Raw genomic sequence first — 14055 nt, forward strand, 5'->3', positions numbered from 1 at the left:
CAGAACTGCGCAAATTGGCCAGCAAATTATGGCAACTCGCAATTCACGGGGTATCTCTTCCTCGCTACGAGTTGCTGGTTGATTTATGCATTAATGGCACGCCTTGTTCAGACGCTGTTATTTTTTCAGCAAAATCTGGCCCAATGCCTTTAGGATCCACAATTGGATTATCTGGAGTTGATGGTTAATCCAACCTCTAATTAACATTGGAGAGCATTAGAGACTGTTGGGCATTGGATAATCTACTATTAGGCTAAGCATTTGTAAATATTGCTCAGTACTTAAAAGCACCCTCGTGCAGATGGGAATATCATGCTATGGAGTATGAGAAACTAGTCATAAGGAGACAATTCACAATGTTGTCGGAAAGCAAGCAAGCAAGCATCTAGACACAAGGTCATATTTTGCTGCAGCTCAGATGAGTCATAAATGGCTACAAGGTGAGAAGCAAACACTAATGTTATTGTAGATGGACTGCAATGACAAATACACATTTCTAGGGAAAGAATGGGCCATTATCTACTGGGCTGCAATCTTTAAACAAGCCCACACATTCAGATTGTTAGTGGATTGGGAAATATGGTACTAACACTAAAGGCTTAAGGTGGAATGATAGGTGTTTTCTTTGCCTCCACCATGCTGGATGACCCTTGCTACAGGCATCTTAGGCTTTGGTATGGTATGGTATCTTCCAGTCTCAGAATGAAAGGGTGGTGGAAACCCTGCCTAGATCTCTAATCAAATGTCCTGTTCGGCCAACACCAAGACGACATCCTTCGGAAATATGGGGGGAGGGGTTCTGCTCACTGTGTTTGTAGCACAAACAGCACTTCCACCTGGTTACCAAATAACTCTTCCTCTCATCAATGGCCCTTTCAGGCAGTTTCTTGTGCAGTTGCATAAAGGCAAACCAGAAATCTGCAGCCAAGCAAGCAGGTATTCAAGAATGTCCTGGACAACAGAATCTGTTCTTTTCTTCAAAGAAACAAAATTTTCCGCATGTAGGGAATATTCAAATATCAACAGGAGAAAGACAAAAAGTCAGACAAAAGGAACATATCGTTACAATATGCAGGAAGAGAGGATGATTGATTTACCCTCCCTAAGCCTCTCCTTCTACCTTTAAGACACTCCTTAAAACCTACCTCTTTGACCAAGCTTTTGGTCACCTGTCCTAATACCTCCATATGTGGCTAAGTGTCAAATTTTGTCTGATAAGCCTCCTATGAAGCATGTCGGGACATGTTACTACATTAAAGGCTCTATATAAATGCAAGTTGTTGATGTGGGAGATCTCCCTTTGTCTGAAAACAATATATCATAAAGGGACAGAATTGTTTGCAATTTTCTTCAATTTAAACTGGTGGAAACTAGATGATATAATGAAGTTTTAACAGAATGGAGTTCTAATAAATTAAGCTTAACAATTTTAGAGTGACTTACTATTCGCCTGATATCTTGCTGATTAAATGAGTTTGGTTTAAAATTGATCACTATCTCTCATTGCTTGAATATTTTATATTAATTTCTTTAAAATAGCCACACACCAGTTTGTTTTTGATTCAGGAGAAACTGTAATGCTCTATAATGGAGAGCATGTCTGCACGCACACTACTTTTAACATACACCGCCCCCCTCTAAGACATTCTTCAAGGACACTATTTTCAGAAGTCAAGGTAAAATAATGTACGCAGTGCTGTATTACCCATGGTCCAATGTTCGGTTTTCATTTTGTTGTTAAATCTAATGACTCATCTATTTAATTTCCCCTCCTTGATTTTCACTGATTTCTTTCAAATCTTGTAAACCCTTCTCAAATGTGCAGTTGTGTCAGCACGGAAGCCGCTTGTGCTCTGACTCAGTGGGAGTGCTACTCTGAATTAAGTCAGATCACACCAACCCCAAACAGCTGAGCAAGAGTTTGCACCTGTTCATGTTGTTTTGAAACCATCCATTGAATAAGGATTCACTAGAAGAGGACGCTGATTGAGAGCCTTGTATATTTTAAACAAGATTTTTTCGGCGAGAGAAGTGACAATTGCAAATTAGCTGGAGTCAAGAGCAGAGACAACGCAAACCGCACACGATCAGAACTAAGGCACAGGCCGATGAGATTGTGGTGCAGCCTGTAAAATGAGGTGTTACTAATTTTGATCCTAATTACAGTTAAATTAAATTTGAAATACAATATCATCTGGCTTAATCTTCAAATGTGGGCAGCAGAATGCAAATGGTCGCAACGTGCAATTATTAAAAATGCACAGAATTTAGTTTTGCAGTAGCTGAGCTGTTTCAATATAATTTAATCATATAGCTGATGGATTGATTATAATGGATGAATTAGTATCCAATATAATTGATCCATGATGTACAGAATAGCAGATCTTGTCACACAAAAAAATGCGCAAAATTTTAAAATCAAAAATGCCGAAGCCATGACTGGAACACATGAGCACACTGCTTAGAGGCAGAGCCTCACTTTAAAAAACAATTGTATATCAATCCACCAGTGTTTACGGATAACACAGTATTTTCACTGAAGCTCCCGGGTGGCTATATCAAAATGTTAAGAGCAGTTAGTGAAACAAATTTAGAAAACCATTTTGAAGTATACAGTACATAACTATAAGATTCATATACTGTACTCAAATTTTTAAAAAGTTATAGCACAAAACTTGAAATCCATTCTGGGTTTCAGTATTACAGTCCTCATCAAGGTTACATCAGAATCAATCACTTCGAGGTCAAGTACGTTGTACTTCAGATGTTAACTGTTACAACAATTCAAGTTAAAGTAAAACACGAGTAAATATATCTGCTTTTCTGTATTCAGCAGGTTACTGATACTGACACTGAGTAGCAATTTGAAAGACTGCATCAAAAAAGTGTCAAGGTTAGATTTGTAGGATTTCCACCCCCTCTTTCACCCCCAAAGTTAGAGAAACTTTTCCCAACACACCTGGCATTTTAATCTTTGATATCACTGGGGAAGTGGAGCAAGTATTTGCCTTAGTGGTAGCATTCTCACCTAGTCAGAAGGTGCAGGGTTCAAACCCTACTTCAGACTGTCCCGGTGAGTAGAAACTCTGGAGCTCCACTTCTGAATTTTGGGTTGACATCCAGTGGGATAATCGTGTCATATCGTACAGGTGTGCCCCACTCCCCCTCCCACATCGTATGGTTTGTGGGGGCCCATAAAACCCTCCCGCCGTATGGGACTAACCACCCTATTGGCTGGTATGAAGATGGTTAAGGCTGTGGAAGGAGCATTCATGTGACCTGTCAGACTGTTAATCAGCCGGTAAATCCTTCCACTACTCTCTAAGGGAAGAGTGTGAAGATACCACAACAATAACTGGGGAATTTCAGAAGCTGCCCAGGTGAGTTAGCTGGTTTGGTTCAACAGTGAAGATAAAGAATGATTCAACTACAGTCTTAGTTCAAATTATTGTATACAGACCTGATAATTTGAGTTATATCAATTACATCAACAAAAAATAAAGTGGGAAGTACTAGAAGGTTGGAAACCCTAACTAACCTAGGTAAATTAAATGTATCAATGTGCAAGCATAATACTTTAACAATTACTTTGTTAGCCTGGCAGTATGTATATTTCCCCAAGTAGGGATAGCATATTTAGAAGCATCAATTTAACAGGACAATATGTTTACTTAAACACAATGCACAAGTCTGAAAAGCAATTTGAACAGTTCAGAGTGTGGAATGCAAAACTTCCACATTTTGTTCATCCAGGAAAAGTCACTGATATTTGAATGTAACGTAAACATGTGATTTCAAATGGGTTCCTAGTTCTAATGTGTGACTCTTTGTACATTTTAATGTGAACGGTCAGGTTAACAATATCCTGAAAGTGTGTCTGTTTCGTAGGTAATCAAACAGCAATAATTATGTGTTAAAGTCAACAGGACAACATGACTAGCGTCACACAAAAGGAAGAGGTTTGAAAAGGCCTCGACAAACCTCATCCAAGTTGCCATTCTCCACCTGTGGCAGGGAGTTTTAGCATGCTATGCATCCAGAGAAGGCAGCACATCTGAGCCAGATATTGTCCTCACCCAACATATATATGTATATTTCATGTACTAATCATTGAAGATTGACTGGAAGTGGAATCCTGGTTGATTCTCCATTTCCAATCACAGCGCTACTGATGCAAGACCACTGCCACAGCAGCTGAGATCAGCTAACAACAGACCTTGTCCCGTCTCTTAGAAATTCAGGACTGCACCACATTTGGTGCATTTTTACAAATTGAGGGGAAACTGCACCTAACAATATTTTCATAATCAATTGTAGCATTATTAGCATTCACAGCATAACCTCACATCATGACATAAACAATTCCATTGATTCAACACTACATTTTGAGTCATTAATTAGATTAGTGAGCTGAGCTATCTTCTATCCCTGGCTAATACAAGGTACCGGTTGCCTGGTTCCCGCAAATTATTGTTTTTGTGTAACTAAAGGTGTACTTTCATACTTACAATTTTACTCGAACGGGATTTTCAACAACCGAACACCAATTTATTACAAAACGTTATTTTACCCACACCAATTCAACTTAGAAGACGACACTAATCACTAACCTGTTCCAAATGTACTAAATCGATGTTCTGGGTTGCCTGTAGATTTCTCCAACTGGAACAGTCTCCAAGCATCATTCATTAGATTTTTCTCATGCTCTGAATCAACAGCATTGACTTCTCTATCTTTACAGCTGGCATCAAACAAAGGACAAAGGAAAAACTGGGCAAACCTAGATTTAAAAAAAAGTTGTTACAGTACAGCAACGAGGAATATTATTAGAGCACAAGAACAATAGTTCAAAACTTCAAATGCATAACAGGATTATAGATTACAATAGAAATGAATTTCCAAATGTGTCTTCTCTTCATTATGCCAAACATCAAATTTTATTTTGGTTATATTTTCCCAACTTGACAATGGAATGCTGCTTTCTAAGGCAACCAGAAGAGCCGAACAGCAGGCTAACTTGCACCCCCTCCTATGCTTTTCTCTCATTCATGTATAAAATTACTCCACATCTCCACTAGATATCCCAGGTGAGATCAAAGCTCACTATGTCTGGAACTGGGAACGTACACCCATATCCCACTATAGTTGTTTTAAAGAGGGCTCCATTGAGTGTGCCTAAAGCATTATAATATCAAAATGCCATCAATACTGAAGCAGACAAGACCATTTCTCAATGAAGTTAACATAAGTGGCAAGGGAATGGGTGAGGAAAGTGGGCTGGATAGATTTTCCACCTATTGACTATGAACAGGTGGTAATCTAACTCTTTTGACCAGGAAATACTTGATCTGACAAGACACAAAGAACATAGAATCTCTTCATGTATGAAACTAAACCCAAGTATATAAAATAAAGCTAATAAATGTAAAAACAGTTCAACCTAGCAAGCTGTACAGTACCTGGGTGCCTCCAGGTGAGCAGAGCTCCTCCTTTAAGCTCTCCTAGATCTTAAGTTACAGCACAGAAAGTTAATTACAAGCTTTCTAAGAACAATTACAAAGAGAGGGCTGACAGGAGAAACTGAAGTCCAAAAGTTATTAAAAATTTACAAACTCTCTCTGCAAAAACATTGAAAGTTAAGCTTGTGGAAATTATGTAGAAAAAATGTGATGAATACAAAATAAATACAACAATGTCAACATAAAATGGAAATCTGTGGAGACAGAGACAAAGACAAAGACAAACTATATTAAGTCCTTATTTACCGGTCCAATGCACCCTCCAAATGCTCATTTGATACATCAAAATAGTAGTTGGTATGTTCTCCACTGGTGAATGCATTTGAGCTCCCTGCATGTTCACTGAGGAACTGACTGTATTCATTCTCTTTTGGATACTTTTCTGTTCCCAAGAAAAGCATATGTTCACAGAAGTGGGCCAGGCCAGGTATGTCTTTGGGATCTGCTAAAGAGCCTGCATACCAAATAGGGAGATAAAAGTTAAACTGCAGCATCAGCTGAAATTTGTGTACAATCCTGAACATTTTCCCCTTGCGCCATTCAAAAAGCAATTATACGATTATTATAGGATTCGAATTTTTAAAAAAAAACATAATAGCAAGCGTACCTATGGAACGATGTTGCTGTGTCATCAAGTGCTGACTCACATAAAAATGATTTTTAAAAATATTTAAAATTAGTAATTATACATTAAAAACAAATTGTACAAACCGTATAGAGTCTACTCCTGTTAATTCCAAGTTGTTTTTTGTTGGGAACAAAATTTAAATCAGTTAGATGAATTAATTAATTTAAATAATTCAAATCAAACTTCAAATTAACAATAGGCTGTACTTGTTATTTGGGATATAATCCATCCCCCACCCAAAAAAAAATTGTAGCCTCCCTAGACAGACATATTTGTGCTTTATGAAAAATACCCAACAGTGCAGAGTATTCTCCAAAACACGTAGCCCCATATAATGGTTGCATATTTTCTAAATAAATAGCAGTCCATTTTAAAATCTAACCACTGAAATAGTATTCTCAAAAGTTAGCATAATATTCACAAATCGTTTAGATTTGCTTTATTCCATTACCTGCTTTTAGCTTTCCGAACTCAGCTGTTAATTATCACACTGAAATTAAAAACAGGTTTACACACCCAAAGTGTAACCTAAACAGCTTCCAATTAATTTTTCAGTATATTAGTGTATTTGTATTGCATCTCAAAGAAGGGCAAGATGAGTATTCCACAAATTTTCATCGAATAATCATTAAACTTCTCAAACACAAAAAAGAATGTTTTCTTCAATTTAACTTAACCTTCCAAACTTCGTTTTTTGGGGTGGGGTAGAGAGAATCTATCTGTTCCTCTGCTTTCACAGACCTTCGCACACCTGCATCTTCCCACCTGATCTGCTCCATGGCCCCCCACCTTGAGCTGGTTGCCAGGCAGTGCATGAGGCCATCATCATGAGGTGATTTAGATGAGCTTCTGTTCTTTTTTCTGCAGAATAATCTAGTTTCTGCTCAAAATCTCAGCATTGCAGCATGTGAGAGATTAGGAACTCAGGTAAACAGATGCAAATCCAAATCCTATCACTCTGAGGCACAACATGTTGAGAATCTCTGCAATTGGCCCAGCTTCACATTCAGCGTATTTTCCTCTACAATCATATGGGTGCAAAAGATGAAAATATCAAGAATAAATTAAGTGTGTCAAAATGGTAAATTTAAAAAGGTGAATTATTTTGTAATTCAACCAACTGTTGCAGGGAATTGGAAAATTGACCATCTGATTTCAGTCATGGCCATTGTTTGGGGTGTTACAATTGGCTTCAGCACTCCTGGAAGGGGGGGGTGGAAGGGAAGGAAAAAAAGTCAGGATTCTTGCTCCTGATTGGTTTCCTATACTCCTGTTTTAAAGTGCACATATGCAGACAGGATTGGGCTCAGCTGCTATGCTCAGAGTGAAATAACTTACTGCCATATCCTGTCTAATCGCATACATAATAGTTACTTCACCACTATAACAGCCAGCATTGATATAGCACCTTTAACATAGAAAAATGTCCCATGGTGCTTCACAGAAACATAACCCCATACAAAATGGATGCCAACCCAAAGAAGAGGATATTATGATGAGCGAACAAAAGCTTGGTCAAAGAGATGAGTTTTAAAGGGGGAGAGGAAGATGAAGAGGTGGAGGGATTTAGGCAAGGAAATCGAGAGTGTGGAATCGAGATTTGTGAAGGCACAGCTACCAATGGTGAGTCAAAGGGAGGTGAGGATGCACAAAAGGCCAAAGTTGGAGGAACAGAGTGTTCTGGGTGGAGTTGTCAAACTGGAGAGATCTACAGAGATAGGGAGGGGCAAGGCCATGAAAGGATTCAAATATTAGGAAAGAATTCAGTTGTTGGGGTCCCGCAGTCAATGTAGGTCAGCAAGGACATGTATGATGGTGAGCAGGACTTGGTACGGATGGGATACAGACAGCAGAGTTTTGGATCAGCTCAAGTTTACAGAGCACGGATGGTGGGAGGCTGGCCAAGAGAGCATTTGAATAGCCAGGTCTGGAAGTAGAAAAAGGCAGGGATGAGTATTTCAGCAGCAGATGGGCCGAGGCAAGTGATGTCACAGAGCTGGAAGTCGGCAATCTTTACGATAGAGGATTTGGGGTCCAAAGCACAGCTTGAGGTCAACTAGGACGCTGAGGTTGCAAACAGCCTAGTTCAACCTGAGAAAGTGGCCAGGTAGGGGGATGGAATCGATGCTGTGGGTACAGAGTTTTTGCCCAGAGTGGGGGGAACAAAGATGATGGCTTTGGTTTTCCCATTGTTTAACTGGAGAAAATTGCAGCTCAATCAAGACTGGATGTACCAGGGAACCATGAAATTAGAGTTTGCGTCTTCGGCAAAAAAAAGAGAACAGGGAAAAAATTAAAACTTTGGAAGTGGAAACAATTGACTGCATGTGACAAGTTAAATAATTGTTATATTATTTGGTAGGGCATACAGAACTAGAGTCGAAATGGTTGACTTAACATGACCCCGAGCATCAAATATGACAGCTTTCAAGTTCAGGCAAAACAGTGATGTTAATTTGATTAACGAGTTAAAGTTATGTTAACGGATTGCATAGAAAATATCCTTGACTTCAGAAAAAAGTGATGGAAAATTCATAAATGTGCCATACCTATTACAGGTAACAGTACAGCACATCTGATTAACTTAGTCTGAGGGATATGGCAAAATTATACATAGATAGGCATTATTTTTGAGATGCTCTAATAACCCTTAATAATCTCTAATGGGTTAATAATTATAACTGAAAAGCAATAATGACCATGAATGTGGCTTGATTTAACATAATACAGTTTTACTGAAAGAATTCATGTTTAGCAAGGAAGTAAGCACACAGGGGAACCATTAATGTTTTAGTTGAAATTAAGACAGGATATAGAATTCTTAATACCAATGTGAACATCCAGGGCTGCAGAGGACTTGTCAGTAGTGGGATCATGGATAAGTAACGCGTGGATGCCATTGGAGAGTTCCAACCCACGATATTCACGTTTGTCCTCAGGAGATTTCACAAGATTGGTCACTATTCTCTTGACAGCAGAGTTATTCATTCTCAGGTTTCTTGTTGGCTGCAGGCTGCAAATAGGAGACAGTTCAGTAAATATTGAATTACTGTACTTTTGCTGCAGGAGGAAATACAAACTGATGTATAAATCATGAATTACTTCTCAAATTTAATGCGCTGTCATCTGTAGACAGATTACTAGATGCATTCCCTCCAGGACAATCTGTATTTAATTTCAACCAAAAACTTTTGTTCTTAGAAAACCTTTCTGAAACGGCTGAACAATCTAGCGAGAGAAATATCAAGGTATACATTGCTAAAATAATGAAAGATCAATGTCAACCAAGAAATGGTTCACTATTGCAATAATTTTAACTAGTAACTAGTTTGTGTTTTCAAAGTCCTTAAGATTGAAGGAATCCAATTAACCAGCACAAGCTGGAATTCACCCAATGCCTCAGTTTGTAAAGGCAACATGTAACTTAACTCTACAAATTACAAGGTCCCAAGTCGGATTCCCAGTCAATGCTGAACTTACCTGATCTTGGCCAGTGTTGCAGAGGGGACACTACAATTGACCTCAGCACCCATGGGCCAGAGAGGGGAAAATCAGCAGGGTTCTCAGGACTGTTCATTACCCCAGTGATAGTTGCTGGAAAGCGCCTGTGCGCGGACATCGAATGAGAACGCTATCGGGTTTGGCTGCAATAGCCCCCATTGGTGAATAGCCCACCAACACTCACTTGTCTCGGCTCACACGGAGAACGGTCACTTGGTAAGGGAGGTGGGCTGTGTGTCCATGGAACCACACCCCATGATGGTCAATACCTTTGGGTCGGAGGGGGGGAAAAAAAAGAAAACTGACAAAACAATGGTGAATTTCTAATATACTGTTCATTTTGATATTAAAAAGATGCCGAATGCCATTTTTGGCACCGCTAGTCCCAGCCTCAGACAAAGTGAAAAAATACTTTTGCCCTTCGTGGAAAAGCCTATTAACATCCAACATAAACAGAAGCTGGCAACGAATACACTCAGCAAGTACAAAACACCTCAAAACTGCTCTCATTAGGACTAAGGTGCAATGCAGAGATAACTTTAGGGAAGCTCTCTGCATGAGTTAAATCATTCCACACTAACCGGGATGCTTAATACAATCACGGGACAGTCCAAAACATGTGCACCCTAACCGATTTTTTTTAAAAAATTCATTCTCGGGATATGGGCATCACTGGCAAGACCTGCATTTATCGCCCATCCCTAGTTGCCTTTGAGCAGTGGTGGTAAGCTGCCTTCTTGAACCACTGCAAACACTCCAGGTGTGGTCCTTTGTTTAAAAATCATACAGTGAGGAATAATTATTTTCTGTGGCTCCAGTAATGTAAAATTGCAATATTTAGAAAGACATTTGCATTTTACTTAATTTACTAAAAGAGGCAGGCAGTGACTTCAGATTCAGATTGCAATTTCTTAAGGTGCATTCACACTGCAATTTAGTTGTTTATTCTGCACAAGTTGTGTGTCGGTGCAAAGCTCAAACTGTTTCATACCGACACCAGTGGTTTATTTGTACAAGTTTAGCATCGCTACAAAGCAGATTCACTTCTTACCAACCCTAATGTATTGTAAATGCAGTCTTAAATTCACTGAGGGGGACAACAAAGAAGGAAAAAAAGAGAAAAATCGACAACAGCTAACTACAACAGATATTTGTTTTCTTAAGGCATCTAAAATTGACAAAGAGAAATACAACTCTAAAATATCTTGTTTTCCCTTCCAACTTATCATTCGTTTGTTGGATTTTACATCAAATGGTTGAATATGTATAAGTGTGTGGTGTGGAGGGTACATGTGGTTATGGCATGTATACCATTTCAAATTTTTGCTGATTAGCACAAGCTCACTTCTGGGGACACCACCCCCCACCCCCCCGGGGTTCAGTCCCTACTAGAATCACACCAAGTCCTCGGTAATAGAGCAGCAGACCACGCAGCTGAATAGGAAAATGGTGGTGATTACCTCCCATTCATGAGGCCAGGGCAGATCGCTAAACCTAAAAGCTGGTGGCCGAACTGAAACAGTTCATTTGAAAAAAACTTTTACAGGACGTTTAAGGAATCTGGAAATGGAAAAAGACAAATAACTCAATCTATTGTTTCCTCTTGAAATTCTTTATAAAAAAGGTGAGGACACCAGCAGGGTGTTCTGTTTCATTCTAGAGTAACAACTTCTTTGCCAACTTGAGCAGGATATATAACACATACAAGTGCTCTGAAAAATCACATATATGAAGAGTTTTGATAGAGTGAATCATAGAGTCATAGAGTTATACAGCACGGATAGAGGCCCTTCGGCCCATCGTGTCCGCGCCGGCCATCAGCCCTGTCTACTCTAATCCCATATTCCAGCATTTGGTCCGATAGAATCGGCAAAGGCTATTTCCCCTGATTGGGAAGTCAGTGACAAGGAAGCATCAATTTAAAATTGTCACCAAGGGTGAGGGCAAAGATTAGGAGAAATATCTTTGTACAGCGTTGTTAAGAATATGCAATGCTTTGCCACAGAGTAGTTAAGGCAGAGACCATCACATCTTAGGAGAAAAATAGATAAACATTTGAAGCAGAGAAAATCAAAACTGTAGGGAGACTTCAGGGCAGTGGGATCTAGTTTTCGATTGCACTAGCAAATAGCTGGCAGATCAAAGGACTGAATGGCCTCTTTCTCTGCTGTAAGCTTTTATGATTCTACAGACCTCCAAAAGTACATCTTGTCCCCCTCTCCACCAGAGTGTCAGCTCCTGTTGCTACTGAAGCAGAAACGAAACGATTGAACGTAGCTACATTGTGGGTGGGTTTCATTTTTTCCACCTTTATTACAACAGCAAAAGGACATGGGTAGGGAGCAGAAAAGGGCTGATTCAGCAAACTATGATCGAACTTGAACATGGAGCAGGAAGAGGGGGGAAACCTGATAGAAGCACTGGGGGGGGGGGGGGGGACGCAATTATGTAGGGAGGACATAAACATGGGGAGCAGGAAGGGCCACGGGGGTGGTGGGATTGCAGAGAAGAAATGTTGACTGTGCTGGCTGGCAGCTGTCCTGCATAGCTAGCTAACTCACTAAATAAAATCATTGAGACATGAGAGGAGCCTATTTTGTGTGCTTACACAGAAGGAGATATCATAAATGTAAGAAAAAGTGTACTGGAAAATACACCGAGTGGGGGTGATACCCCTGGAAAGGAATGGTGCAGGGTGCATATGCTTCTGAAACTCCACCACTCCAGAGGAGAACATCAATCACTTGCTACCCTGGAGTGCGGCACTGCTTGCTGCTCAAACCTGTTACACACCCAATTAATTAAAGTTACCGCGGACGAACTGAGTCAACGGACTAACTGCAGCCGCCTCCACCTTGCCTCGGTGACCGGGCAGTTCTCCGGGACAAGGCAAAGGGCCCAAAAGCTGTCTATACCCGGCCGGGAGTGGGCTCCTCCTCCCCCACACACCCGAACCGAACACACGGCGGTGCCGGGGCCCCCAGAATATTCATCCCCACAAATGACCTTCACCTATCGACCGACTCGACTCTGAGCCTAATGGCGGGCGGAGGCCTTCTCACATCCGACCTGCGCCCGCCGCAGAGCAGGGAGCCCGGCCGGGCCTATGGCCGCCGGTGTATTTGGGGGAGGGTTGCTGAATCACCAGGGGCCGAGGACCGGTCATCCATTCCCCACCTGGCGCCGCGCTTTCCACACGCCCCCGACCGGAGCCGGCGCCCCGCACTTACCGCTGAAGCCGGGAGGAGAGCTGCAGGAGGCGCCGCACACATTGCATGTCCGCCCGCAACTTTTCACTCGGCCGCCGAGTTCAACCGGAGCCAACACAAGGCCGCGCCGGCTCACCGCCGCAATCTACTCACTTCAACCCACGAGTGTCTGGCCTTCCAAAGCCCGTGTCCTGCCGAGCGGCCCTCGGTCTGCGGCTCCTCACTTGTGATCGCGCTTCACGTCAGACGGCAGCCACGACCTTAAAGGCAGCACTGGCCTCTCAGGGACGATCCTCGCCGACCTGCGGTTATTATTGAAGTCGGAAACAGGCTGGAGGGGACTTATAATATCGTCCCTCAACCGTGTGTGACATCACAATAACACCAATATCAGCCCGCGTTGTATACCTCACATGGTGATGTCATCTCCATGGAATCTTTGTTCCATTCTCATGGAGTAAAGGTCACTACAAACAACAGGGGTGTTTGGGGGGGGGGGTTGAGTTTGATAATGATGGCTCTGGTACCAATGCGCCATAGGAAAAACTTTGCACTTGAGCCTCTGGCGTAATAACTCTTACTTCAATTCAAATCCGTGTCGCCTCGCTCTAATGTTACATAACACAAAGTTTGGAAGGACAAAAATCTATGAATCCTACGGCTGGGTGTTATAAATCATTGCTGACATGGCCTCCTGGTCGGTCCGCCCCTGGGCCTGGCAGGAAAAGCTCCATTCACAGGTCCAGGATGAGAAGGATTTGACAGGGGGTGAGGGAGGAACGTTACGACTGCTTGCCACTCTTCCAAGGCCTCATGTGTGCCCGGAGACCTTAGAACAGGTTCACACGGTGTCCGCTGGTTTGCTTGAAGCCTTCTGCGACTGGTGGGCACCGCAGGACTTGGTTTGTTTTATCGACAATGAAAACTGCATCATATTTTAATTCTACGCAGTATTTTTAGTTTGGATGAGCCAGTTATTTTGGTGGTGCTCTCTTTGAAAAAAGGGGGCACTTGTTAGTGTCTGTTCTGGTGGCATTGGTGTTATGCCCGGTGCCATTCTACCAACCCTGAGAAAAGAAGTTCATGCAGACATGATATGAACATTTCACAAACCTACCGTTGTGCTGGGAGTGTTGCACGGAGCAGTGCCCACACACCAGCTTTTAAGCCACTTTACAGACTCCGAGGCCGCCTGAAA

The 14055-nt window shown here is 41.5% G+C and overlaps 1 protein-coding gene across 2 annotated transcripts in view; it reads right to left on the reverse strand.

Moving 5' to 3' along the window:
* The window catches only part of ide (insulin-degrading enzyme), a 109629-nt gene extending 96137 nt beyond the window's left edge, over positions 1-13492 (reverse strand). The window contains exons 1-4 of one of the 2 annotated variants that reach the window (XM_068002449.1): positions 13011-13492; positions 8976-9160; positions 5766-5973; positions 4611-4780 (exon numbers count right to left, since the gene is read on the reverse strand). In XM_068002449.1, coding sequence (XP_067858550.1) covers positions 4611-4780; positions 5766-5973; positions 8976-9135 — 538 coding nt within the window. In that variant the 5' untranslated portion in view covers positions 9136-9160; positions 13011-13492. Of the gene's footprint in view, positions 1-4610; positions 4781-5765; positions 5974-8975; positions 9161-12878; positions 12981-13010 lie in introns of those variants that run through there. The other variant, XM_068002448.1, reaches the window with a different exon arrangement.
* Positions 13493-14055: the final 563 nt, after the last annotated feature.

This window comes from Heptranchias perlo, chromosome 21, assembly GCF_035084215.1.
Source record: "Heptranchias perlo isolate sHepPer1 chromosome 21, sHepPer1.hap1, whole genome shotgun sequence".
Classification (NCBI taxonomy): Eukaryota; Metazoa; Chordata; class Chondrichthyes; order Hexanchiformes; family Hexanchidae; genus Heptranchias; species Heptranchias perlo.